This window comes from Varroa destructor, unplaced genomic scaffold (genome assembly GCF_002443255.2).
Source record: "Varroa destructor unplaced genomic scaffold, Vdes_3.0 BEIS01000004.1, whole genome shotgun sequence".
Classification (NCBI taxonomy): Eukaryota; Metazoa; Arthropoda; class Arachnida; order Mesostigmata; family Varroidae; genus Varroa; species Varroa destructor.
In genome coordinates, this window is record NW_019211457.1 from 42,470,012 (window position 1) to 42,496,992 (window position 26,981).

Genomic DNA, 26,981 nt, shown 5'->3' on the forward strand with positions numbered 1-26,981 from the left:
AATTAAGTCAGGATGCATGTAGTTTCATTAAAATATCAACTATTTGGAGGCCACGACCATGATACATACAAAAGTCGAGCATTATTTGAAACTTGCTAAATCACCGTTTTCCTGTAACTTGGTCGTTTTTTCTAGTCGCCAAAAAGGTCCTGTGAAGCAAGCATGTCCGTCCTCCCGGCTCGTTTAACTGGCAATTTTAGGACGCTTAGCGTCCGAATTGGTAAGTTTCTCGACGTTTAGTTAAATCTAGTAATCATATATTCAAGTAATACACCAAGTTTTGAGTGAAAATATACACTCTACGGTGTTTGGCCACAGTTAGTGACTTTGGTGTATATTTCGCAGTCACTACGAACTTGGTGGCTCGCGTAAGACGTCTACTAATGCGTTACACGATTAGCATGTCCTGCCTGATCAGTTCTTTGAGATTCTTATTATTCGAGAAGAAATTTCTCAAAACTTTTAAACATGTACAAGGTACTTGCGATCTAGCTTGCGGAATTTAGTGTCAATTGGAAGCAACGTCACTTTCGCAGTCTGTGGTGAGTATATTGGTGTTTAACAGCATATCAACTGTTTTCTGCCGGGGAGGTGACTGGTCTTCTGAATCTGCTTTCAGTGTCGGCATATAATAAAAATTGCGTACGCGGATAACCAGAAAAACCCAGAAAAATTAGGAAAATCCAAAATTATATGATAATTGTGATACGTGTAGCAGTGTAATCCATGCTCTGTCATGTCATGGTACATTTACTGCACGCGGAAATTTTATTTCTAATATCGACATATTTATTGTTACTAGCCAGACGCTGGTTCACCGCGCATTTAATAGGGACGAAAATCTTCTAATTTATAAAGAAAACACCATTCGTTGATCTCAATTGTCTCAAAGCTAGAAACTAATTATAATGTTAATTATAATATTTCGACAATTTCACATAGTTGGTAGTACTTTATAGGTAGCCACAGTTCTTCTCCTCGTTGCAATGATAAATCTAATAGATATTTTTGTCATATTACGTTCTGATCATTATATTAGATAGGCCTCCGGATAATTTGCTTCTGATCCATATGATTTATATCATGATCTGTTAAAGCTCACGGGAGCAGCCGCTATAATAATTTTGGACCTTTGAAAAATTATTATAAAGTATACCGATGACGAAATTGATTTCATATGTGAAAATAGCTTCTATGCTAAAATCTAGTAGGTGCCTCTCACAGCACACCTAATTTGTTCAATTATGCTGTTACAATAGGGTACCCAGAAAATCTGAATTAGCTATTCTTGAGGGTCAAAAAATCGTTAGTTTTTAAATCGAATGCGAATGCAATGCAGGGTTCTCGAATATCTACTTGGCAAAGTTTTTTTTTCTGTTTGTGTTAAGGGGGACCTCGTTCAGCTAACCAAGACTTGTTATAATAGCAGAGAGATAGATCAACCAGCCTAGATAATTTCACTTTGGTTTCCGTGAATCTATCCAAGTCGGTATCACCTACATCACTGGTAATTATTTTATAAGATTCTATTGCCCATCATGCTTTGTTTGTGTCAACATTTTAGTTCCTTGCATTTGTGAAAAAGACCCTTTTGTAGTAGTTTGTATTGTTCAACTGATTACACTATTAAACGTTCTTCATAAAACAACTAAGGTAGCATCCTTTCGGTTTAACCAACGAATTAGCCAATTAAAGAGTAACGTAGTATAACCAATGTGACATCATTAAAATCATGATCGTATTGCATTGCGACCCTCACATAAGTTATGGTTAAAGAACTCTATCTATGCGTGATATGGACGTGGAAGTATCTTACTGATTTTTACCCGACTTGTCGCCTAATATACTTATATTCCGTTCATTTCCATCCATCCATCAGCACGTGAATCAACGACTTTTATCATTTCGATCGATTAATAAGATTGGTGTCACAGGTTTCGTTTGTGGTTAATCTTTAATCTGACGGGAAAATTCTCATTGACTCCCAGTTCTTCGCTGATCAAGTGTCAATTTTCTCAGTTAGCAGAGCACACACGATTGACCTGCATAACACATTCTGGCGACTAGTCATCTTGTAGCTGAGCTGTTGATTGTGGCGGCCACAACAGCAGCAGCTGCGGCAAAAAAATAGTAAGCGTTTACACCGCTCCACTGCTACCAAGGATTTTGATGACAGACGATTTGATTATGCCTGTACCGATGATGACGCTGAAGTCCTATCAAGCGTTGTGCTGGCAGGTTGCGCGAGTAATTACGAAACGAAAAACATATGGGAGCTCGTCATAGCGTTAGCATGGTTCGAGCATATGAGGTGTTTTTCATCTGAACGGTTTGTTTAGCTTACCTAAACAACGCAGCAAATTCGTAATATCTGATTTAAGGTACCATACATGATTTCGTTTAGAATCGTACATCCAACGCAATTACAGAATGATAATGCGCCGTAATAATGAGCTTACCTTGCTTTGACCGACAAATATTTTACTTTTGATGTACCAACTTTAATGGGTAAATCCCGTTAAATCTTTCCGCTTCATCGAAAAAAATGCAACACGTGTAAGTATTAAGTAAAGATGCGCGTCGTAGACTGATATGAGGATGATGTGCTATATATGTCAGTACTAATTAACCAGTAAATTTGTCAAATTGCTTGTTTTTTTATTTATATTTAAAAGTACTGTAGTGTAGTATTTCAACAACAAACGCGTATACAACAATCAGGGTATTAGATCATACATAGAAGAATTCAATCAAGAAACGACTTGATTGTTGTTCAATCTAAATATTATCACATGTCGATTTGCTGATTCTTCTATTACCAATAAGAACATGACTATTTTGTTCTGACGGAAATAAACAGTATGTTGTGGGTTTATACCACAATAAGGAGTTGCACTCAACCGTTATTTTTTGTCGCAGTTTCTTTGCTCAAAAGACTGCTTTCTTCATAAGCAGACGTAATTTACAAAACAAAGTACATAGGTAAATAAACGCCTTCCTAGAACGCTTCTGTACTCTGTAGGTAGCGCCTATAATAGCAGGCTGATTAAAGCGACATTCTTAACATTATGTTGACAGAATTTGAAGAGTAATGCGGGTTTTCATACTGGTAGATTTGTTAAAATACTACAGTCCTACTCCATCTATAGAATAAGTTATTTGTTAAAATACTACAATCTTATTCAATCTGTAGAATGAGTTATTGTCAACTCATCATGACTAGTCATATTGAAAAATAACTATGGATGATACCACTCCATCTAGGGCATATACGTCACGACCTCATAACGGGCAGTCGTGAGCGTATCGATCTCAGGGCAGATGTGGCCACGTGATTTTAATTATTATTATTCTGTATTTTTTGTACTGGTCTAATTACTACAATTTTTGACGAAGATTTAGTTTGGCCCACGCCGTGTGCCCTTGTTTACTGAAGATGAATACCTTGTCGGGAAAAATTAATAGGGACAAAAGCACACGATATGATATGACAGATTGCACAAATAAAAATTTATATTTCAATCCTGCTACGTATACCAACATTGATGTTTCCATGAACTATCGGTTAGTTTTCTTCTACCCGATAGCTAACTTGTGTCGGCGGTATAACTGTGTGTAGTAACTTTAGGTGTATAATAGTTTCTGACCATCAAAAGGATCCCAACATAAGTACATGTAGCCGAATGTATCCCTCGTCACCTATGTTATTATTATAAATTTCAGTTTATTTTTCATGTGGCAATTTTCCAGCTGTCTTTTGAGTACATTAACTTCATTCTAAAATCTAAAGTAGATTTAATAGATATATATGTAAAAGAAGACTCGTGAGCGTTCCTGTCGACATGTCTTTGCTGAGTTATTATTATGAGTCATTATATTCTTGTGAGCTTTTTGCTTCGTGGTAATTTATAATTTTATTTCCACAGCCGCCACCCGCGTGCAGCAACGGAATCAGAGCTACAAGACACGTAAGTATAATGCCAATGAGTTGTCTATTTGTCGTGTGTAATGAATCATGTTCGTTATGTCGTATATCGATGTAGCATCATGATCAATTTTTTGCGAGAATGCAACAATGTTTATGCTCTGCATATTCGGAATTTTCGTATATTGGCACTTTAGCTTGCCTCTCCTTATAGAAATATGGCAGCAAATAAATCATTACGTAATATACATCGACACCAAATTAAAGAAATACCATTAATTTTACCGTTATTGTTGGATAGATGTTCTCCGACGTGCCCCAGGCATTTTGATCTTTCAGGTCAAACGATCTAGTTATGAGACGAAGAGAGACAGATGCTCAATACATAAGCTACATATCCTATTTTATTTTATTCTCGAATAAGTTTATCTTCCTGTTACGGCAGTCAGTTTCAGTCAGAGCCTATTCGAGTTCAGTAATAGAAAGCGTTATCAACAGGTAGCCGGCGGGATGTCGGCGCATCTGTCACGGTATTTTCGAGGGCCCAAGACGTTGAGATTACGGGTCAGGAAAAACGCAGCCAGTATTTCCAGGAGGGAACAATAAGGGACAGTTTCTCTCTAAGGCGTTTCCTAGAGTGAAGGCAGTGACCGTCGCAGCACTAGCACGCAGCTTAGCATGGCTTTACTGCTGGTCTATGACTGTTACTCGGCGAACTACGACTGGGGCCATCATTACTGTCACCACTACTCTCAAGAGTCTTTATGGATAAAGTAGTAGTTATTGTAACTGTAATAGTTACAATCTTTACTTCTTCAGCAGTAGAAGTGATAAATGGGGGGTAATTAAAGAGGGGTTGGGCCATTCGTGTGAGCGCATCGACATGAATGTCACTCAGCGAATGCACTTTATGGTTTGCTCGTTCCTACTCCACAGTACGATCGGGATGGCTCTTGACTTGTTGCTGATAGCGGCGATTTAGGTTGGCCTTTAAGCGGGCCTCTTCTCTGCTAGGACAAAAAATTATTCTGTAGAAATATAAACAGATCTACTAACAATTTTGATGAAAAGGCAAACGCATAGCTGTAGTAAAACTCCCTGCGACTAAAAAGTAGACTAAAGCTGTTTGTGGAAATTCGATGGTGTAATTCGGTGGTGTATTGAGGATAAGTGGGAAGCACTGCAATTAATTTGTGCGGATACTTAGTGCGTCTGATGAGCATCAGGTCTTTAGGCACAGTGCTGCCAGGCTAACGAGATTTTACGGAAATAGTTTTAATCATGACAGATTCTACCCTGATGTAATGTAACGTGACTTGTGACTATGGACTTAGTTTTTTTATCGTACAACAGATGCCTTAACCTTGGTCTCTGGACCTTAGGCTAATATCTATCGGTTACAACTAGGTTGCTAGCATAATATCTGTTCCATTTTTGTCACCTTTTAAATGAAGCCACATTTTTATCTCAGTTTTCCGACAGCATGGTCACTATGGGTTTGTGTGATGTTTTCTACGGAATTGCTTGTTATATAGACCGATGACAGTGATCGTGATGTTTCCATCTCAAAATATAATCGAATTAACGTTTTTTCACTATATTCAGTTAAATGTGAATTCCAGGAGCATATGGCATCTTGGAACCTATTTTGAATTTTTAATTTCAGTATTATATATCTATGAATTATTGGTATAGCGTTTTTAAAGTTAGTCCTTAAAGGTTAATACTTAATTTTATAAATATCCAATCCCACTGTTAAATATGTTTATGGATTTACCGATATGCTCAATTTCTCCATTTATTTTTCGGCGGGTGCACGATATCTGTTTCTGAACGACTTGAATTTAAAACTTCGAGTAAAGCTACGAAGGTTACGACACGGTGCCGTCGTCGCATTATCACATGTGACGAGTAGTGCCATATACTAGCATCTGGACGAATACACTTCGCTCACCTAGCTATCCATGGTAATAACAACTGGATTTAATTGTCTATCATGGTATATGAGCTATAATAGAGCTAAATTAATTTTGCAGTTAACGGCCCTGCCAAAAGCCCGAGGAACATTGTACTCGTCGAAGCTGCCCGTACGCCGTTCCTTCAATCAAACACGAACTACAATGACCTGATGCCACATGATCTTCAACGTATGGCTTTCCAGGCGGTGCTCAGGCGCACCGGAATTCCCAAGGAAGAAATTCAGTACATTGTTTCGGGATCCGTTATCGCCGAACCTAAAACCTGCAATGTGGCGCGAGAAGCAGCGCTTTGTGGTAACAGTCTGATCCGTTCGATGGCTGCCTTTTATTGCGAATAGTTGAGGAAATGCGAACTGAACTGATAAGAGATGTTGTAGTTGTTTCATCATAAGGAACATAACGTATTTCATTTTGTTGGTATGGTCTTGGTTATTTATATCATTTTGCAATAGCTCTTGTATGTATCCTTATTCTGGTCGCAATTAAATACCAAATATACGTTGATCTAAAGGTTAAGGTTTTTCTATAATAGTTGAAACTGTTGGCGAATGTTTCGGTTGCCAGGTGGTTTCTCTGATCGCACACCATGCCACACCGTGACAATGGCCTGCATCTCGGCAAATCAGGCGATCACAACCGCTATGGGTCACATCGCACTCGGCGCGGTTGATGTCGCAATGGCCGGTGGGGTCGAGTTCCTGTCCGATGTACCAATCCGTTTTTCGCGCAAGTTGCGTAAGCTCATGATCGGCCTAAATAAGGCAAAAACGCCGATGAAGAAACTGAGCTTAGCCTCGAGATTTCGACCGAACATGCTCGCTCCCGAACTCCCGGCAGTTGCTGAGTTCACATCAGGCGAGGTAATGGGTCACTCGGGTGATCGTTTAGCTGCCGCTTTCGGAGTGTCGCGTGCAGATCAGGACATGTTTGCTATACGCTCACATACACTCGCAGACAAGGCGACCAAAGAGGGCCTGTTAAGGGATATCGAGCCAGTGATTCTGCCCAAAGAACAGGAACCTATCAGCCGTGACAATGGCATTCGGGTGCCAACCCCTGAGCAAGTAGCGAAACTAAAACCGGCGTTTATCAAACCCTATGGGACCGTAACAGCAGCCAATGCATCATTCCTTACCGACGGAGGCTCCGCCTGTCTCATCATGGCTGAAGAAAAAGCCAAAGCTATGGGTTTCAAGCCAAAGGCATACCTACGTGATTTTATCTACGTCGCCCAGGACCCCAAGGACCAGCTGCTGCTTGGTCCTGCCTACAGTATTCCCGTTCTTCTCGAACGCAATGGTTTAAAAGTTAAAGACATCTCGGTTTTCGAAATCCACGAAGCGTTCGCTGGGCAGGTGCTCGCCAATCTTCGTGCGATGGAGAGCGACTACTTCGCAAAGGAACATATGAAACGAAAGGTTCCATTCGGAGCTATTCCGATGGAAAAGATTAACACATGGGGCGGTTCACTTTCGATTGGACATCCATTCGGGGCCACGGGTATTCGCCTCGTTGCAACGTGCGCGAACCGATTGGAGAAAGAAGGCGGACAGTTTGCTGTTTTAGCGGCCTGCGCAGCTGGTGGACACGTATGTTTATTAGAAGTTTCAAAACAGTAACAAAACCTTTTTTAGTCAAGCTTTAGACCCTTCCCAAATGTATAATCTTTCGTATTATTATTATTGTATATGTCTTTTTCCTCTACTATTTCTGTACGGCATAACTTGAAAAGTTGCTCCAAACCGCTGCTCAGTAGTTCCATGGAAGACGCAGCAGCCATACTGATTTGGAACACTGATTTTTGTTTGTTACAGGGACACGCCATGATCGTTGAGAAGCACCCTAATTGAGAATGGAGCGCACCAAACTCGTCGCACGTAGCAATATAAATTTAGTCGTTGGCGATAAATTTAGTTGTGGAAACAAGGTGAATAAATTTTGTTTGGCGCAATCATGATATCGGCGTGAAAACAATAAAGACTAGTTTGATTCTTATTAGTGATGCACTCGCATGAACGAGGCTGGTGCCGGTTACAAATATTTTTTAAAAATGTATATACAAACAAAACATATACACCAAAAACAAACTTTATAGCGATAGGAGGACATCGCTTTACATACAGACACAGCCAACACAAACAGCAAGTGACGACGTAATAATAAATTGTACCGCATGGGGTTTGAAGGAACGATACAACTGGGTCATTTTTTTCTTTTAGTGCTCTGTGTTTCTAACATTATGCAGTGATCTGAGGCTTGACGATTAGCAATGTACTGCTAAGTTTCTGCATGGTGCAATGGTAGCGTGTAAGACACGTGAGGTGGCCTAGTTCAAAGCCGAGCGTTACTGCACTTCGTTTCATGTTGACTGAAGCCAGTCGCCTGAAACAGATTTAACGGCAGTATCGGACGTAGAACTGTGAATTTTTGTTGGTCTACCGCCAAGATATATACATAAAACGATAGCTATTTGCGAACAATTTAGTGCAAAAAAACAGTTCTTTTATTATTTAAAAATGAAAAATAATTTTATATATTTATCGGTGACGTCTAGGTTTGCTAACTGTATTTTTTGTAAGTAGGAGTCGCATTGGAAAAGTGCGTGTAGCTTTCTGTCTTTGATGACAACTTATGATATGAAACCTAAAACCTAAGTCCTTTAAAAAACCTAAAGTCCTAAAACCTTTATACAGAGTACTTTGGGGTGATTTTTTAGAACAACGATCGTATTTACGGCAAACAAAAAAATTTATTTCTAAAATTTCTAAAAATTTAATATGCAACTGTTTTCGATGTGGAACGAATTAGTCACTATATTTATTTTTAAGATTACTTGATATGACAAATTGATGCTGCAGAAATGCAATTCATCTTTTGAACTTTTTCCGTCTCGTTCCTTGTTCCCTGTTCTTTTTAGCCATTTTTTGTTGAAACTTAATCTTTTTCTTTCTTTTAAGTTCCTTCAGAATTACTTCTGGTCGTTTCAGTTCGCTTTTTACAGGTTTACCAGTTTTCTCGTCTATTGTCACACGTCGCAGCCTGAAACGCGGTGCAGCGTAATTATTGCCCTTTCCAGTTTATATATTATAAGAATAACACACGGATACGTAAACTATATAAGTTTTATGCAAGTTACTTTTCGAACTACTATGCTAGTAGATTGATGTCAATTTGCACAGTGAAAAATTATTGTGGCTGCCTAAATGTATCTGTTTCTTGTATTAAACAGGCGCTTCGGGAGCTTCCGACCTCCGATAGGGTACAGTATCTTCACATGTTTCAATCATTGCTTCCTATTCATTGCAAACTAATTTATATATATTATTCCTTATAAATTAGGATCGCGTTTTTTTTCCATGATTTCCACACAAGCTGTTAGCAATGTTTATATACTTACTTGGGCTGGAAGCGTTGGTTGACGCCCAACTCTCTGCGGAAAAGCTTCTGCTTTCCAAACATATCACCTTCCTGCTCCTCGTCGCTATTATAAGTGGCGCCATAGTCAATATTGTTCTTTTGTTTCCACTGCTTATACAGGTCTTTTTTGTACGAAGCTGGCACTAAAACGCCCGATTCTGTTCGAATCTTCCTGTTTTTGGGATCACTTCCATCATCGTCGAGCACGAAGCGCTTCTTCTTCCGATCCCACTTCATCTGTCTTTTGTTCTTACGAATATCATCAACGTCTTCACCAAGTAAATCCAGCACCTCAGATTGTATTTCGCGACTGAAATTCTTGTCAAGGCCGAGACCCCTTTCAAAATGGTGATTTGAAGGCACGTGCGGAATGTAGAATTTCTCATCGCGAAAACTATCAGGTTTAACGCGTTTCTTCACATTCAGTAATCGATGTTTTGTAGCTTCAGCAAACACTTTCGAAATCACATCTTCATCGGCAGCTTCGAGCGTACTTACTGGTCGAGGTTCAGCATATTTTAGTTTATAGGAGCCCTTTTCTTTTTCGTCGGAGTTCCTGTGCGATAAGAGTCGCTAGTTAATTTTAAACCCTATCAGTAATAGATGGGAGATGGTTTGTGAGTAGTTCAATAAAACTTCGAATTGTTACAATCACAGATATTCTTACTCTTGTTACAGATTGCAAAGGAAAAGCACTGATAGAAGATCATTTTCAACACACATTTTCTCGATAAGAGTATCATGGGTCTGACGTTTTTTCTTCATGATTGTCGCAGCGTCTGTTTTCCCCGTGTTGCCAATTTCGAAAATCGTTGCCGATGGTTTGAACTTCTTACAGGCTTCAATCATACTTTCTCGAGCAGAATCGATTAAGTCCTTCCTGAAAATCGGATGCAAGGGAAGCTAACCCAAGAATACAGTAGGTTTAATACCATGTATAATACGCAAATAATTTTATTCTTAATTTCTATCGTACAAGCGTATCCATTAAAATCGATTTTAGGTGACAGACCTGCTTGTCTCTCTAGGCTTATTGTTTAACCCAAATAGTGGACTATACCATACCGTTTCTTTGAGAAGGGATTTCATGCGTTTATTGGACTCCGCAGACGCGGTCGGACGTGACTTCCTGTATTGCTGCAATGCATTAGAGCATACCCGTTTCATGTTCATCAGTTCGACGCTTGTCTTATGCAGACTATCGAGAAACGAACGCTCTTCATCAAAAACAAGCTCAGGCACTGAACCAGTCACACCTGATTCATCCTTCAAATAAGAAGAAATAAACTGGATTCTTACTGGTCCTCTTGACCTCATGTCATTCTCGAAAAAAATTCAATAAAATTTTATCTTAATTGAAAGTTAGTGCTTTTACTGTTGAGACTAAAACCTATAAACAATATTCGCCGTTACTGAATCATTGCGGTTATAGATAATAGCTAAACGCACAGCGGACTCTATGAAGCTAACCTCAGTCATGTTATCGTCACTAAATTTAAGTGGGGTATCGAGGAAGAGATGCAGATCTTGAAGATACGCTGCCTCATCAGGACTCACGAAACTGAACGCCGTTCCAAACCGGCCGGCCCGTGCAACTCGACCTACACGATGAACAAACAGCTTTGGTTTTGCTGGAAAACTGAAGTTAATGACGTGGTCCAGTAACGGAATATCAATTCCTCGAGCCGCTACATCGGTCACAAGCATGATGCGAACTATCTTTGACTTGAAGCTGGCTACAGCTATTTTACGTGCCTGCTGATCCAACGAACTATACACGCAACTACACGGTATACCTGCTTTCTCGAAAATCTGAAATTATCGAAAATCCCCGCATAACGTTTAAAATAGTTTTGGAATCCTGTTTTAAAGACGGAAGGACAGGCCATTTCATCAACGACTTTTTAAAGGAAATATATCGAGCGTGGACGTAACGCACCTCCTTTAGGTACTCAACATGATGCTTGGTAGGCACAAAGACAACGGTTAGTTGTTTATTTTCCAAGAGTGTCCTAACGAGATGGATGACTGCGGGGTATTTATCCTCATCTCGCATCACCCAGAAGACCGTTTTAAGTGTATCTGGCAGCTTGGAGTCGGTATTAAGGCGGATTAAAGTCGGATCCTTGAGACCAGCCCTGGCGAAATCGACTAAAAGTCGGGGTAAAGTTGCCGAAAAGAGTACTGTCTGGCGAACGTCGGGAAGCCGGTTCAGGGTTTCTGTCATTTGTTCTTGAAATCCCATCTCGAATAACCTTCATAAAATATTCATTAGTATCTATTAGATTCATTAGAGCATACATGAGCAAACAAAATATCTGTACGAACATATATTCTCCTCAAGCATGCACACGAATATATAGCCTACTTCAACAGTAACTAAAAATATCGTTCTCAAACGATACTAAAAGCAGAGACTTCTTCGTTCCGCATATAATACGCAATGTTTGAGTCATTGCACGAAGTAGACTTACCTGTCAGCCTCGTCAAATACAACATATTCAACTGTTTTCAGCTTAAGGTTCATCTCCATAATGAGATGCAGTAATCGGCCCGGCGTACCAATGATAATATCAGGATTTTCATGCATTGCCGCAAATTGATCTTCAAGTGCGTCGCCTCCAAGAATAACTACACTTTGTAGATCAGTAAACTTTCCTAGATCTTTGCAAAAGCGATGAGTCTGCACAGCCAACTCTCGCGTAGGTGCAATAATGAGAGCCCTTGCGCCGGTCACGGCTGAATGCGCCTTCAGGCGTTCGAATAAAGGAAGGAGAAAGGCGGCCGTTTTTCCGGACCCCGTGCGAGCCATGGCGACGACGTCTTGACCTTGCAGAATTACTGGTATCGCCTATAAAATAGATGATAACGGAGTTCAGTAACAACTAACTATAGCCTTGCTATTACGGTGGAAGGGGGGCACTTTAAGACATAATACTCGTAATCACAAAATTTCAAAAAAATTGTTCTTACCGCGTCACAATCTATGTGCACGAAAGTATAATGGTGATGGAAATTTACCTTTACGAAACAAAAAAGTGGTCAACTTCGCCTGCAAACCACTTCTTACATTAACTGTGCTCACGCCTCTAACCCGTGTTTATGACCAACAAACTAAACAGTACAGAACGTATTTTTAAAATAGGCATGTTTGAATTTGAATTATAGCGTACTTTGCGTTGAATAGGCGTTGGTTGTTTATAGCCTTTTTTCTGAATGCCCTTTAAGATATTGTGGCTGAGGCCGAGTGCCTGGAATCCTCCAGATTTGTTTTTCGATACGGCTGCAAGCAGCTTCTCTGCTTCAAATCCTTCCATTTCGTCTTCGGAATTCTCGTTTACTTCGGATCGATGTTCAAGCATCTCGCTGTCGATTTCCATTTCCTGTGGAACATAATTTCTATGTTAGAAAAGCTGAACTGAGGAGAGAGGTGAAATGAACCATTTAATAGTTAAATCAATCTGAATGATTATTTCAGTGTCAAGGTTAAAATTTATCTTGACTGACGTTACGCGTTATCTTATCTCGACCAGCTGGGTCGTGGACACAAGAATCCAAATTTTCATTCTTGTATTTAAAAATCGGACACAAACATTGGGAAATAGACTGCTTGCCACTAAATTAAAAAATTGCATTAATTCTTATAAAAAAAAAAGTTAAAGCGTAAGGGAGCTTCACAAAAAACCATATCATACACAATACCTATGTAGTCTTAAAGTAACACTGGTTTAATTATTCCCAACAAGTTTTAGTTTCTTCACATACCTTTTATTTGCCAGTGACCTTTTCATACTATATTATTTAATCAAAGAATGTTGGTAGCAAAGCCTGATTTAAAATGCGGACGCCTAAATAATCATCAGCGTTCACTAAATCTCGCGGCCATCAAAAGCAGATCAACGCTAGCTTAAATCTACTTCAGCGCACAAGATATTTACGCCATTATATATCAGTTTCTACTACCGAAGAAGTACATAAAGGGAATATTAGAAAAAAGGCATAGCCTATTGCGTGATTAGTAAAATTGAGTAAACGATATAGCAGGCAATTACAGGACAATGAAATAAATTAAAAAAACACTTCACCTGTCATTCTGGTTATGACCAGAACTAATGTTAGTTACAACTGGAATAACCTATGTCCTTTACATAAGATACCAAACTAAGCAGTAGAAGTGACACTTACATTAACGTTATTATTTAATTATTTTTCTAACCTTGTCCGATGCTTTTTCCCTCCCCTTTGTCTTTTTCAGATACTTTTTCTTCTCCATATTTGTATAGAGGGATACAACGCTGAATAATTGGAGTAATGAATACACTTTTCCACTCGTTAACAGGATATATGCATCACATGAACTTCAGTTCACTATTCCAGTCGAAATAACAACGTAAGCACGTGCTTTAATACGCGGAACTTCTGCTGCAAATTGGCGGAGGGTGTGTATCGGATGGTCAGACTGTTCACACATTCCGATGTTGTGTCGTTGTATACTAATTTCATATGCTGTCGTATACAACGTATCGTGCCAGGTGAAGGTTTGATTAGATCCTCGTGATCTTTCGAGAATCTTTGGTAGCTGAAAAATTCTCGTGAGCTCAAAATACTTAACTAGGTTGTGCGTGTTAGGGTAAACTATTATCAGAAACAGTGTAGCACGAAATCGTTTCGTGACAATCAACACAAGTGAACTGACCCGTCCAGTGTCTGAATAGGGCATGAAAGACGCAATGAATCCTGAGACTCCTGTTTCAAGTGAAATGCCACTTGATGCCCTCAAAATGTGGCCTAAAATGATTCAAGCTGTTAAATCTGATATGGTGAGTAACCTATGGTAATCTCAATGCAACCTTGCTTGTCACGCTACTTACTGTTATTTGTTAGACTTTAGAGGTCTTTATCTCGTACTGTTTTATCTGTTCTGAACATTGAGATCGCTTTGAGTTATGCTCTAGTTCGTTTTAATGCATATTTTTGTGCTAACGATTCATTGTACTTGGAATGGGATTCTCTCAGGCGACGGTTAGATTCCCAAATTTTATCTGATCGCATATGTTGTGTAGTATTTGTCTATAGCGGTACTTTAACTAGCGACTCTGGTTCTTTCAACCGCAAGTTTAGCTATCCACGCCACAGTAGCAACACAGCGGGTGTATCAAGAACAATGATCCTTTGAGGATGTAAAAGGCGTACCAGTTTACATAATCAATTCCATTTACTACAAACAAAATGCTTTTAGGAAACTATATATTTTGCGTTACCGTTACTACCTCCAGAGCTTAAGCAGTTGAGCTGTGCACAGTGAAACGTGACGTACGCAAGATTCTGGAAACTTGTACAGCGAAGTAGAGTTCTATAGCCAAAACTACTACCGGCCACTAACAAGTACAAAACATGACCCTTATAGAAACTCTGTGTTTCTGAAGAATTTATAAAAAACTCGAAAGTGCTTAGTGACTGTCGCCAGATCGTACGTTTAGTTTGGACATTTTTCACATTAAATTAGTTGGTTATCATGATAACTGGTCAGCCTACGTATGGTACTTGCCTTTAAAAGCAACAATACGGTTGAAAAACGCGTGATTTATTTACTTCTGCACGGAAGCTTAGAATTATTTTTACCAAAAACAAGAAGTCATTGGAGTCGTTAAATGTGAGTTACCGTTTGTGTGGATCGTGTTATTCATTGTATAGGATTTTGATATCCTTAAAAAAGTTATTGGCTACAACAAGCAATTAGGTATTTTAATGCAAATAACTTGTGCGATAACCTTTAGTGCTTAAACGTTTCTCAAACTCATGTGGATATACCGCACCCTTATCTCATGATTTTCTCTAGGACAAAGATCACGCCATGGACTTTTGCAATCTATTAGATAGGACGCTCGACGAACTTACGCATATACACTCCGTAGTCGAAAGGCGTACACAAATGGAGGAGTTGCAACAGCAGGCATCCGGAACGACTGAGGATGGAAGTGGTGCGGCGAAAAATGACGAGGGTCGTAAAAGAGCTCGAATGAAATTCACTCCAAAGCGACAGGAGACACCAAGACCCTAAATGATTGTGCCAGTAAAGCCTGTCAAGACAGCTTGGTAAATATAGTGACACGACACCATGTGACCAACAAATGGATATACTGTACATACTGTACATATGTAATTCATTGTATAATATTGGAAAGCACTACTATGAGAATAAGAATCATTGTGTATACCATTAATAATATGTACGTAATAAATATAATGTTTAAGTTTATCAGTGCTATCTAACAGTTTAATTAGAGGTACACCATTGTGAATGGGAAGAATTGTTTTCCTGACGGGATGATCAAATAAAACGAGATAAGAGATTCCCACAATATACGGTATTAGTGAAGTCGGTGTCTCTAACTAGTAGAATGGTTTACTCATAGAAACAGTCATTTAAATAATAACATTCAAAACGTGGTCACATGCATAGGAGCGGTTAGACGTAAGCAAATGAATCAAAGAACCTTTACGTTCACCGAATGCGCTGGATCATTTCACATTTCATTACGTGCGCCGAAGTCCTTTTCATGTCACTGCGGTCCTAAGGGCATCCTAGACATAAATATCTAAAGCATCTTTTCAATCTGCTACCTTTGTTAGTTGCATGCACATGCATATTCTCTAAATAAAAATGACATTTATATACATGAAAATATTAACATTTATTATTAGGAGCGGTTAGACGTAAGCAAATGAATCAAAGAACCTTTACGTCCACCGAATGCGCTGGATCATTTCACATTTCATTACGTGCACCAAAGTCCTTTTCATCTCACTGCGGTCCTAAGGGCATCCTAGACATAAATATCTAAAGCATCTTTTCAATCTGCTACCTTTGTTAGTTGCATGCGCATGCATATGTCTCTAAATAAAAATTACATTTATATACATGAAAATATTAACATTTATTATTTTACATCTTTATTCGGTTTTGTTGCACACTCGGTACACCCTTCTGTGCTCTAGCGTGCTCGCGAATCATTTTGATCTTCACACCCACGCACTGCCCTTCATGCCCCTATCCTTTTGTCTGTCTGTCATATAGTCACCCAACCTGTACTCATTCGCACAATCACTCTGATTACAATTACCCAGTCCTAACATAAGTTTCTACCTTCCATATATATATATATATATATATATATATATATATATGCTTTAGACATTATAAATCTCTTAATAACAGATCTGTGTGTACTATATTTTGCATTTCTGAACGACTGGATTCCTCCCTCTTATATTTAATTAAGATATAGTTAAATGTCATGTCTCCTATGAATGTATTGGTTTATTTAATTTTCATCATACGACTATGGTTGCGTATAAACCATGGTTGTTTCTCCACCAGATATCACCTTAAAATAAAAATATTCTAGGAATAAGAAACTAGAAGCTAGAAGTCGTTTAATAGGCTTTAGACTGAAACTATGTACAATACAGATTTCCTCTATTGCTGCCTGATATAGAAAGCAAAACAACCAATGTGTGCACGCTCGGCTACGCAGTTCATAGACAAGGCAATGACTCAATAGCATTCTGTTTACTGGGACCGATGGGTGATTTGCTTTATGAATATCACTCCACCTAGCTAATACTCTTACGAAAGATTATGAACAAAAATCCATCTTGCGCCCCGAACGGTAGAATCAAAGGAAGATCGAATACTGCTGTATACTGATCCAGTACTGATTCAGCCTGATCAAGGCTAGCTATAATCTAGCCCAGCCAAAAAAAAACCTAGCTAATCCGCCAAATTCATATGGTAGACAATACTTATACAGTTTTTCGACGTTTCTGTTGTCCCACTTCTACACACAGAATGTTCATTCCTTAAATGTTCAGTGACTCTCTCATCCTCCTTTTGTTTTTCCTCTACGATTCACTAAATTCGTCTTTTCCGCTATTTTCTTTATGAGTTACTAGTTACCCACGTGAAGTCGTAACTAACATCTGTTACCATGTGCATTTTTTCACACGACATATGGAAAAAGGTGTGATTTACGAATACACTCAATATGAAATCCAGTTATTCACTGTCATGAGCAAGTGTTCGCAACGTCAACCAGTACAGGATGGTTGGGTCACATCTAAGCGTTTCCTGTACATTCGTTTAAAGCGGCGGACAAGCACTCTAGCCTGGATAGCCGCCATTTTTGCGTCAATATTGCATTGAAAATACCAACCACACCGGCAGCTGTAGCAGATCGAACAGTGTCATACATTCCTACAAGAATTAGTTGTTCGGTTCTTTACACTGGATCGGTAGCCGGGGCCATTCACCTCGATGATGAAAGATCGTACCTGTCACTGGACGAGTTCCAGCGGCAACGGCGCTGTTGACCACAACATTATCTTAGCAGGCTATTTACTTAGACTTTTTGATTTGTGTCAACCACTCAACTCATCAATCTACATTGCTGCGTACTCCATCTGTACATAGAGCTTGTCGACGCCAATTTGTTTGAAGATGGCTTGTGTATGACTGAGAATTTGAGAAAGATCGGCTCTTCGTGCGACCTCCAGCTTCATGTTGCCTATGTAAACACCACTGCACAACGTCCAAAAGTGCTTATCCTGAAAAAAGAATTAGGCGTACAGTTGAGTTTAAGAAAGGAATGCATTTCAATGCATTGCAGCGACCAATTGTAGACTTTTTAAAAATATACTTATTTAATTATTATAAATTACTAGTAACTACTAGCCGCACTTCGTATAGATATATTTCGAAGAACTCAAACCTCCGGGTAATGCTTGTACGTAAGCCTTACCTGTACACTGTAAACGCCGTCTAAAGCGCTAACTCTCTGGAAGCAGGACTGCAGCTGGCCATCAAGTGCATGTGGGACTCGCTGCATCAAAACTGAAATGGACTCCTTTAGGAGTGGGTAAACACTGATCAAGATGAGTATAGCAATGAACATCGAACAGAGGGGATCGGCAATCATCCAACGGAACTGGCTCACCAGAAAGGCTGAGACGATAACGCCTACAGAACCAAGCGTATCCGCCAGAATGTGCAAGAGCACACCTTGCATTAACTGACTTCGGCTTCCAACTCCTGTGCTGCAGGAGGAACCTGATCGAACACAGCAAACGCAGACAGAAAACAGGGGCAACGGCAACACGGTATGTATATTGCCATATTTAGCTAAAATTACTGGACAAACATTGATTAGTTGGCAGCTCTCTGTACAACTGCTGTATTTGTCTCGGTACACCTAATGAAACGTCAAGTGATTTAGTAGATCCGGGCGTAAACACACTTCCTTTTGTACTGAAAATTAGTCGTCTGAAAAAATGCCTAATGACAGTACTAGCCGTGAAAATATTTAAGCATAGGTCGTAAAATGGAGAAGGGCAAGTATGTGTTCGCGAAATTTAGTCCTTATATGACCGAAAAAAAAAGTATGTCTGACACGACCTGTTATTTGGCTCTGTTTCTTACTCTGCCATTGCGTGCGTAAGTAATGAATGAGAAATTGCAGCTACGAATGTTTGATGGGAAAATAGAGAGCTCTTTGTAATTACCTCCGTGGCTATGGCCATGACCACCGTGAGACGTGTGTCCATTTAAAGGCAACCCATTTTCATGGCCTGTGCCTACTCCAGCCATATTGAGTAGAATATTGTCTGTCTTGTCAACGGATCCATGATTGTGAACGTGTCCATGGTCATGTGAGTGACCGTGCCCACTGCTGCCTGCATAAGAAAGGAAGGTAATAGCGCTACGCCACCATTAGCAATAAAAACAACAACGCCAACCAAAACCCATTAACTCTGCTTAAAACAACCTTCTCTACATGTATTCTTAGTACGAAGTTTATTAGACTATTTATTACGAAGCCTGAAGTATGTGACTGTTTTCTATATCTTGTTTATTGTTAATATTATATTTGGCTATATTAATAGCAACAGCCGTACCGTGAGAATGGCCGTGACCTCCATGGTTGAGAGCGAAGATGCCGATCAAATTCACGAAGAGTCCGGCAACGGAGACCAGGAACAGACGTTCGTGTTTCACCTCTGGAGGTTCCATTAGCCGCTATAGTAGTGTAAGAAAAGATGAAAGAACGGCATATACCTCTTATTAGAAATGTGTTACCCATTAACTTCTTAAGCATCGCAAAACAACAGTAATATTAAAACGAAATTACTAAGTGCTGTATGCCGCCCTTGGCCAAACAGCGACCATAAAATTACCTGAAGTAAAATCTAACAGCTTTTCTACACATGATACATAGGATAACGGGATAGCGTTTGTGCATTTAAAGCAAGCATAGTACATAATTAAAGTAATAAAAATATATCTACTTTCAATGTTTGAAAAACTATTCAGAAGCAGTGGTATTCATCTTGCACTACATATATTTGAAGTAGCTAGCTTTTCCTTCAACCAAAGTGAGTTATCGTGGTTGTACGCAGAATACAACTAAACACAAAATTACTTACTTCAACGGCCTCTGAAAGGATGAAGAATGCAATGAACACGAGGAAAAGTCCATTGACAAAGCCTGCCAACACTTCGGCCCGTACGTATCCAAATGTGAATCGTTCATTGGGTCGCCACTTCATAATAATAGACGCAACTAAGCCGGTTACAAGTGCCGAGCAATCGAAGAACATGTGGAATGAGTCCGAAATCAGACCCAAACTGCCAAAATTGAGTAGGGATAATATGAGCTACAATTAGATAATGCCAGCAATAGAAGTTAGATGCACAAAAGCTAGTCAAGACAACTTACATTAACTTTTCACGTATAGTAGTAATTACTTCTACCTAGCAAATTTTAAGTGCCAACTGTACCTTCGCAGTCCCTTAGTAGATACTAGTAATCGACAATAGTTTCCACGTATATTTCTTAGCAGATGATCGTCTCTCTTTACGTAACTTAAAGACGAAAAGGTACACGCTGTGAACCCTAGTAGCTTGAACTAGACTCCAAGCATTCAGACTTTTCTATATATATTTTATTTCATGCTGGTACTCACCTATTCGTCCACAGTCCGTAGAAGAGCTCAACGAAGGCGAATCCAAGATTGATACAGAGGAACAGGAACAGATTCCTTGTAGCCTGATCGGAGAGAACGACTCTGAAGAGAGACAGGGCATAGCATAAGAACGAACCTTGCAGAAAACACTTGGATTGCCAAACAGTTCCTTCGGCATTCCAGCGGGGACGCCATCTACCGTGTTCGCTGTACGATCACACGGAATCATTACCGTAACATAGTCAAATCAAACTGATTTGCCGTATTTCGAGAATAATACAGGCGCTGCCGTATTTTTCTCTCGGATAGAAAGTCACTGGTTCAAAGAAAAATCAATGTAAAATCAGCATGCTACGGTACGCTGGCACAAGAAAAACTACTGCAGAGATATACACAAGACTTGAAGAAGATCTTATCGTCCCGCTTGTCTAATAATAATGGTACACATCTGGATATCTTTAGCTCCTGTTTTAAGCAATCAATTTTATAAAAATTGCAGCTCTATATATCCGCGAAGGGCTGTTGTTCACGCAACCACGAAATAATCATGGGCGGTTTGTCTATAAAATGCGCTACTAGCTGTAGCTGCGTCATAATTAAATATACCTTTCCACTCAGCTTGCAGAAAGCCTGGTGATTTATGTAACAAGGAAGTTATGACACCGTTCACCGTTAGCGCTATAGTTTTCAAAAGCCCTGGGTGTCTTTGTAGCTTTTCCATTGTCAATATAATATAAAAAAAAATACTAGCTTTTCGTGTTAGGCTATTTTTTGTTATAGTACTGACAGTACAGGAAATCGTTATGCGCATAGTAAGCACAAAATCACCTTTCATATTTTACTTCATTGTTGTACACGGGTCTAATCTTAAGACGACAGAAATAGTCGAACTACTTGCGGAAGTTACACAAAGACGCTACAGACGTAACTAATAGATGTCTCCATATACCTAGTACTACAAATAGTTGATAGCGGAACAGTTTCTACTTACTCATGTATTTACCTTAATTAATATAGCAAAAATTGTCACTGATAAAACTGACGGGAAGGGGAAGGGAAAGCAGAACTTTTAATGCAGCCATAATTGCTCTTTCTGTCGTTTTATTCATATTTTACATGAACGATTAATTGCCGCGGCAAATAATAATTAATGACGCGGCAAATTCAAAGCAGGTTTTAGTTTTATCTAAGCGAGCAGCAACCAACCAATCAGATGAAAAATAAACAACCAAGTCCAACTGAAACACCTTGACGTTTTTATCTGACAGTGAATAATAAGTCTTCTTCTACATACACATGGTTTCTAATGCACCAAAAAGGCGCAATTAATGAAATGATACATAGTGATGAATCCTTTGGAAATCTTATAATTTGTATATACAATTTATTTAAAATGCTTCCGATTTCTATGATGAAAATGGCTCTTGATAGTAACAGTTCAGCGAATGCTAACGCACCAAGTGAAATTCTTAATTTTAAGCCGTCAACCCGTCAGCAATCGCGTCCGCAGGCATTTTTTAGGTCGACTTCTGCTGGAGCTTGTATGCCATACGTGTATGAGCACCAGTGAAACAACCTTCATCAATGGACACGATACGTAACTTTTAGGTTGCCTAGGCTCAATCGACAAACAGTAAGACACACTGGCGAGCGTAGCAACGTCATCTTCTATACTGTACTACGCAGTATTCCGAAGGTTGACTGTGGCATAAAGATCATACTGAATTGTTTAACTACGCTATATTTTAGTATATGATTTCAGTTATGGCATTATTACATAAAATATATTTATTTGGGTTATTAAAAGCTATTTGTTTTCTTTTTGACGAGGATAGCTAGGTTTAATCGTCTGCTTCGAATCGTCAATATGGGACGTTGCTGTCCAACTATGTTTAGCATTATGTACAGCCAAAAGCGAGGTTTGATAGAGTTTTGACAGCTAGAATGGGCTGAAAATGTCTGCAACAATTGATTGCAAGATGTCTGCCTATTCTACTCTTTCAACAGGGTTTCTTTAGGTATTTATCTTGCACAGCTCATTCATAATAGGTTCTTTCTTTCAAGCATCCTACTGCGGAAAAGTATTCCGTATTCCGGTTTGCTTTTTTTACATGGCCTTTCGCAATTACTTAACATAATTGTTGTCATTTTATTTCTACTAAATGTATGAATAATAAATTGAGTTTCGTTTTATTCTCTCAATGTCCATTGCTGGTCATCATACAGAAGCCGATATGCGCATGGTTTTCAAGTTTCTGCTATAACTACGAATATAAGCGGAACCAGTACGTCCGCGTCTGTGGCTTGCGTTACGATTGTATCGTCGTGGTTAAACTAGTGCATGGGAGTTGTCCTATACGACTGGCCCTAATGCCAGCCCAGCATTTGTTGTCACACGGTATGCTACCGGTAACATTCCGTCTAGAAGAGTTGACTTATATCTAACAGAAAGGACGAGCTGATGGACTTGACGGTCCAAAGCTAAGTTTTCTGGAAACATTTTTGCAGATATCCCTCTGGAAGGATTCCAAGAAACTGCATTAATTATATCAGATTGTAATGGCGAGTTCACCTGTTTGCTTTCCAGCTTAAAAGACAGGTCCGTTTTATTTATTTGGGTATCAAGCAACATCTAATCTTCTCACATATATCTTAAAGCAAGTGCTAATGTGAACGAGCAAACGAGATACTTACTCACATTTTAGCCCAATCAGTAAAAGGAATCGGGGACATAAACATAAAGGCATAGTAGATGCATCGTTGGTCAACGGCAGTACCGATGAGACGACCATTACGACGCTACATGGATCTAATAGCCATTCCAGATGTTTCATACCGCTCATTAGAAACTTCCAAAAAGAACCCGGAGTGAGTACATTGCTAGATCACTAGGTCACGGAAGAAACAGGAAACACTCTGTCAACAAACACTATTTAGTGGAAAATCTACAAGACGAACCCGTGGACTATGGTACACTAGCTTTTCTATAAAATGCAGATGGCACTTTGAAAAATTTGGCGCCCCGTTCTGAGGTCTATAGTTGCGGAAAAACGCTCCAGTACGACATATACGTTGTTTAGTCTCTGGATTCTAGAATGACCATGGCTTTGAAGGCAACGTTCGCAGCTAAGGCGTTCCGGTTAGGTAATCAATAAGGTGCAAATAGGATTTTAGACGAGGCTTCATGCACGGGCAAATGTCGCTGTGGTTGACAGCACCAAGCTGAGCGTATCGATGGTCGCGCGGTCCATGTACTTCTTACGCTCATCCGGATAACGAAAGCCGTCAATCTTCAGCTGCAACCAATGTTCCGAATAATAATTATTAGCACTTTTGCCGATGGTACACTGTCACGTGGTTGCTCTTCAACGAACGCAGAGACAAATGACACCTAAAATTGCAGTTCCGATAATTCGAGACCGATGGCCAGCCTGTTCAACCAAATGTTTCAGTTCAACATAAGGATAAATATCCGATCCCTCTTACGTGCATAGAATAGACGTACCAGCACACTTCTACGGTCCACTCGCGGCAACCCAGATGTAATCGACAGAATCGATTCGGTAACATCTATAGCCGCCCTGACAAGCCCAAAAACTAGCGGCACCACCGACCATTCCTCAACAACTTCAGTGACTGCGGGCACTAACAGTTACCTCGGATGAGCGATTTTGGAAGAAACGCCGTTGAACAACTGATTCGTTGACTCTCATCAAATAATTGTGAGACGGATAAAACCCTTATGGTGACACTGTGTGCTAAATGTGCGTGGTGTTAAGTCGAGTGGACACCAGCGCGTACGCGTTATGCTTGCGCGTGCATTATAGCTGTATAATTAGAATATTTTATGGATTGTTCTTTTAATCACGATAATAACTTTTGTACTCAAATTATCTGTATTATCCACTCTGACTTACGCGTTAGCCCGAGGCGTGAGCGAAAAATTGTTACCCTCTAATCTTGTATCGTCATTGTCGGAACTGTAGTTCGTTGTACCCTTTCGGGGACGGCCCCTTACTTAAGTGACTGCAGGAGTGGTTGGATGTAATAAAATATAATTTCTCCACTCTTACTTATCATCAGTGACTTAACATCAGCTGTGGTTACTTATATCAATGTATTTCTTAAAACTTTCATTTGATCAAGGAACTTTCTTGATTCTCTGTTCTAGACGCTCAATGTTTTCTATTAATTATTCTCCATTCGAATATAGCCAATTGATTTATATTTTCTTATCTTAGTTACAGTATAGTAGTTGTGCTCGTGTCAGTAACACCCGACAGCTACTCATACCTCTTTATTAATTTGAAATTGAATTATAGTCTTTCACTTTTGTTCTCAAACACTCCTAATCAGGTACTGTATAAACCAAACGATTTTTTGATAGCCCCTTTGTTGTTCTTCCCCTCTCCCATATATATACGTTAGTCAAGAGCCTCTCTATGAACTTACAAGTTAGTCAACAGCCTCTGTATGAACTTACAGTATACTTGCAAAACACGGCACGAGTAGGTACTCCCTGTTTCTTATAATTACACTGCACGCATGTAATGCCACACGATCACTATGTCACCAAATGGGTACCCTATGCAATCTCGGCGAACCAAATAATTACCACTTGTTGTCAGTTAGTGACAGTGTCTTAACTATCGGGCCAGTATTTTGATAGAAATATATTTTCTAAGGCCAAACATTGTCTTCTGCAAAAAGAGCCGACTACATAATCGAAACGATGCTTCATCAGTACCAGTCTCATTAATTCGAATTAACCTTGTCACCACGAGCGGTAAATTCTATCTCAACCTGCCTTCGGCAAGCCCTACCGCCATGTCTGACAGAAGACAGTAACCAATCGATGGCGATAGCAAGAGCAGTATCAATTAAGACGGTAGAAGTGAAATCATGTCTGCTATTCGCTAGCCTTTGCTGCCACTCCAACAGCAGGGTAACTTGAACTCGCCACGTTTCAGTGCACCTGCTTCTGGTACTTCCCTGATGTTGCCTGTTTCCGGCCAGCCAATTGATATTTCATTCTCGCCGGCCATTTCAACCCACCTGATCCAGTGAAGCAACCATTCCTTGACACGGCCTGGACCACTGCGATATTTGTATTCCTTGTCGTCAATGTGGATTGGCAACATCGTGCCAATCGACGTTGTGGCTAGATAGAGTTGGCAGCCAGTTTATGTTCAAATTCACCAGGGCATACCGCCGTACACTTTGCCGATCTGTCCACCCACACAGAGGAAACGATTGTCGCATGCACACTCAGATAAACTCACTGCACATCTGCGCACAATGGAGATTCTTTACACGAAGAGAAGACTTTCTTTGTTCTGTTATTCTTGTCGTTCGCTTTCTCCCGATAGCTAACCCACCCTTCCGGATACACGACGGATCAGTGTGTCGCTATATATCCGTAACAGCTGCTGTTCGATTTACAGCAACGCTGGTTTGAGTGGTGAGCGACGATAGAAACCAAAACAGACACACAATAATAGATGCATAAGAAAACTCATACACTCAATGCGGCTGTCAAGACAGCGACGATGATCTCGATAACATCAAACTGGACGGGGCGGTTCATCGAAATTCTGTCTGGAATATTTTGCAGCGTTCGCAATCCTTGAGCAGAAAAGATTCGGACGAGGTTTTTAAGCTATTTAAATAACCCAATAATGAGCAAAGCGTAACTTGTACTAGTGTGTTACGAAGCATGTCTACCAACTGGCTAAAGCACCGCAGTGCCTTTTCGGTGTGTCACTTCGCTCCAAATCATAGATCGTTTCAGTTTGATAAATACTGTGTCGGTTTTGGCGGGCCAGTAGCGCAAATTCGGATTCTCAGCGCTGGGTTACATCCAGCGAGGTGTGTAATATCTAGATTGCAAATGGATTATGGGGTAAATCTTTTTTGAGTACTCTAAAGTCGGCAAGGTAGCGCCCAATTAGCTCCGGCGCGTCTGTAATTCAGTAACCAAACGTTAACTGTTGCGGGTTTCATATATTAAACTGCTTAGTTTTTGAACTATTGCTTTACATGTCATCATGTTAATGTAAAAATAAAATCATTGTAGAATGCAATGTATGCTTTAATTTATTCATAAATTTGTAGAGAGATATGTTTAATTATAGAAGCAATAGTCTATTAACGGAACTATCATTTTAATCGCGCACGATTGGAATAGGCATGTATACAAGGAATGTCTGTAGGTTCAATGTTGAAACCTTGGTATATCGTAATAAGATCTTTTCCACTTGATGGTAAGGGAAATCATGTAGTAGAGGCAAGAGGGTCACTTATATCTTTCGATCTATGATTTTAGCATTTAGTTGAGTTTATTGATGAGGTCCTGTTACTATTAACTTGGCCGTTTCTAAGCAATAGATATGAATAAGAATCACTAGTAAAATTGATTAGTTGATATGGTAAAATGTGGTATATGATGAAAAAAATATTTTTCATTCTGTTCCATATCTAGAAAAATTATAGTTGTAAAATAAGTTAAAATTTACTATAATGGAATTAACGTGCACTGCCCAAACGGTAGCAGTATCAATAATAAGAACGGAAATTACTGTGACATAGCAAAAGGAGAGAAAAGTTCCATTGCGAAAATGCCAATGCGTAACAATTTT

General features: G+C 39.6%; 4 protein-coding genes and 1 long non-coding RNA gene across 15 annotated transcripts; 3 read left to right on the forward strand and 2 right to left on the reverse strand.

The window, feature by feature from the left end:
* The first annotated feature begins 92 nt into the window (after window positions 1-92).
* Window positions 93-8,101, forward strand: Mtpbeta (mitochondrial trifunctional protein beta subunit). 2 transcript variants are annotated; one of them, XM_022804743.2, is made up of 5 exons: window positions 96-220; window positions 3,927-3,968; window positions 5,962-6,198; window positions 6,469-7,493; window positions 7,719-8,101. In XM_022804743.2, exons 1-5 carry the CDS (start codon window positions 163-165, stop codon window positions 7,752-7,754), a joined length of 1,398 nt encoding a protein of 465 aa, XP_022660478.1. In that variant the 5' UTR covers window positions 96-162; the 3' UTR covers window positions 7,755-8,101. The 2 variants fall into 2 exon arrangements, with proteins under 2 accessions (XP_086843976.1, XP_022660478.1); XM_086987850.1 differs by lacking the exon at window positions 3,927-3,968 and having other exon boundaries at window positions 93-220.
* On the forward strand, window positions 227-2,906 carry LOC147756228 (uncharacterized). The gene is made up of 2 exons (XR_015326963.1): window positions 227-1,507; window positions 2,020-2,906. It is a non-coding gene; the product is annotated as an uncharacterized LOC147756228 (long non-coding RNA).
* Window positions 6,468-15,346, reverse strand: LOC111250075 (ATP-dependent RNA helicase DDX54). 4 transcript variants are annotated; one of them, XM_086987848.1, is made up of 9 exons: window positions 13,538-13,743; window positions 12,495-12,704; window positions 11,796-12,172; window positions 11,261-11,576; window positions 10,792-11,133; window positions 10,387-10,587; window positions 10,043-10,224; window positions 9,302-9,877; window positions 6,468-8,286 (listed from the first exon to the last, which is right to left on the reverse strand). In XM_086987848.1, exons 1-9 carry the CDS (start codon window positions 13,592-13,594, stop codon window positions 8,142-8,144), a joined length of 2,406 nt encoding a protein of 801 aa, XP_086843974.1. In that variant the 5' UTR covers window positions 13,595-13,743; the 3' UTR covers window positions 6,468-8,141. The 4 variants fall into 4 exon arrangements, with proteins under 4 accessions (XP_086843974.1, XP_022660454.1, XP_022660457.1 ...); XM_022804719.2 differs by lacking the exons at window positions 6,468-8,286; window positions 13,538-13,743 and adding exons at window positions 8,691-8,943; window positions 15,220-15,346; XM_022804722.2 differs by lacking the exon at window positions 6,468-8,286 and adding an exon at window positions 8,691-8,943 and having other exon boundaries at window positions 10,387-10,458.
* On the forward strand, window positions 13,745-19,685 carry LOC111249075 (uncharacterized). Of its 2 annotated transcripts, XR_015326961.1 has the most exons (4): window positions 13,745-14,141; window positions 15,161-15,417; window positions 18,169-18,480; window positions 19,264-19,685. XR_015326961.1 is itself a non-coding variant. In XM_022802416.2 (2 exons), the coding sequence occupies exons 1-2, from the start codon at window positions 14,040-14,042 to the stop codon at window positions 15,380-15,382; spliced, it is 324 nt and encodes a 107-aa protein (XP_022658151.2). In that variant the 5' UTR covers window positions 13,746-14,039; the 3' UTR covers window positions 15,383-15,580. The 2 variants fall into 2 exon arrangements, 1 of the variants encoding a protein (XP_022658151.2); XM_022802416.2 differs by lacking the exons at window positions 18,169-18,480; window positions 19,264-19,685 and having other exon boundaries at window positions 13,746-14,141; window positions 15,161-15,580.
* ZnT86D (solute carrier family 30 member 7) lies at window positions 16,235-25,875 on the reverse strand. Of its 6 annotated transcripts, none has more exons than XM_086987851.1 (8): window positions 25,399-25,875; window positions 23,038-23,639; window positions 20,344-20,445; window positions 19,804-20,005; window positions 19,276-19,396; window positions 18,883-19,053; window positions 18,123-18,430; window positions 16,235-17,928 (listed from the first exon to the last, which is right to left on the reverse strand). In XM_086987851.1, exons 2-8 carry the CDS (start codon window positions 23,184-23,186, stop codon window positions 17,764-17,766), a joined length of 1,218 nt encoding a protein of 405 aa, XP_086843977.1. In that variant the 5' UTR covers window positions 23,187-23,639; window positions 25,399-25,875; the 3' UTR covers window positions 16,235-17,763. The 6 variants fall into 6 exon arrangements, with proteins under 6 accessions (XP_086843977.1, XP_022660481.1, XP_086843978.1 ...); XM_022804746.2 differs by having other exon boundaries at window positions 23,042-23,639; window positions 25,399-25,873; XM_086987852.1 differs by lacking the exon at window positions 25,399-25,875 and adding an exon at window positions 24,827-25,386.
* Window positions 25,876-26,981: the final 1,106 nt, after the last annotated feature.

Excerpts from the sequence above, each read along its gene's own strand:
- ZnT86D (XM_086987851.1), bottom strand. The coding sequence starts at position 23,186 with ATGAGCGGTATGAAACATCTGGAATGGCTATTAGATCCATGTAGCGTC. Across the intron at positions 20,006-20,343 it reads TACGGACTGTGGACGAATAG|TTTGGGTCTGATTTCGGACT; the intron begins GTGAGTACCAGC and ends CAATTTTGGCAG. Across the intron at positions 18,431-18,882 it reads TCATGGCCATAGCCACGGAG|GTTCCTCCTGCAGCACAGGA; the intron begins GTAATTACAAAG and ends GTGTTCGATCAG.
- LOC111250075 (XM_022804718.2), bottom strand. The coding sequence starts at position 13,594 with ATGGAGAAGAAAAAGTATCTGAAAAAGACAAAGGGGAGGGAAAAAGCA. Across the intron at positions 10,225-10,386 it reads AATCCCTTCTCAAAGAAACG|CTTCCCTTGCATCCGATTTT; the intron begins GTATGGTATAGT and ends TTCTTGGGTTAG. Across the intron at positions 8,944-9,301 it reads AACCAACGCTTCCAGCCCAA|GCTGCGACGTGTGACAATAG; the intron begins GTAAGTATATAA and ends ACCGCGTTTCAG.
- LOC111249075 (XM_022802416.2), top strand. The coding sequence starts at position 14,040 with ATGAAAGACGCAATGAATCCTGAGACTCCTGTTTCAAGTGAAATGCCA. Across the intron at positions 14,142-15,160 it reads AAGCTGTTAAATCTGATATG|GACAAAGATCACGCCATGGA; the intron begins GTGAGTAACCTA and ends GATTTTCTCTAG.
- Mtpbeta (XM_022804743.2), top strand. The coding sequence starts at position 163 with ATGTCCGTCCTCCCGGCTCGTTTAACTGGCAATTTTAGGACGCTTAGC. Across the intron at positions 6,199-6,468 it reads GCGAGAAGCAGCGCTTTGTG|GTGGTTTCTCTGATCGCACA; the intron begins GTAACAGTCTGA and ends TTCGGTTGCCAG. Across the intron at positions 7,494-7,718 it reads CCTGCGCAGCTGGTGGACAC|GGACACGCCATGATCGTTGA; the intron begins GTATGTTTATTA and ends TGTTTGTTACAG.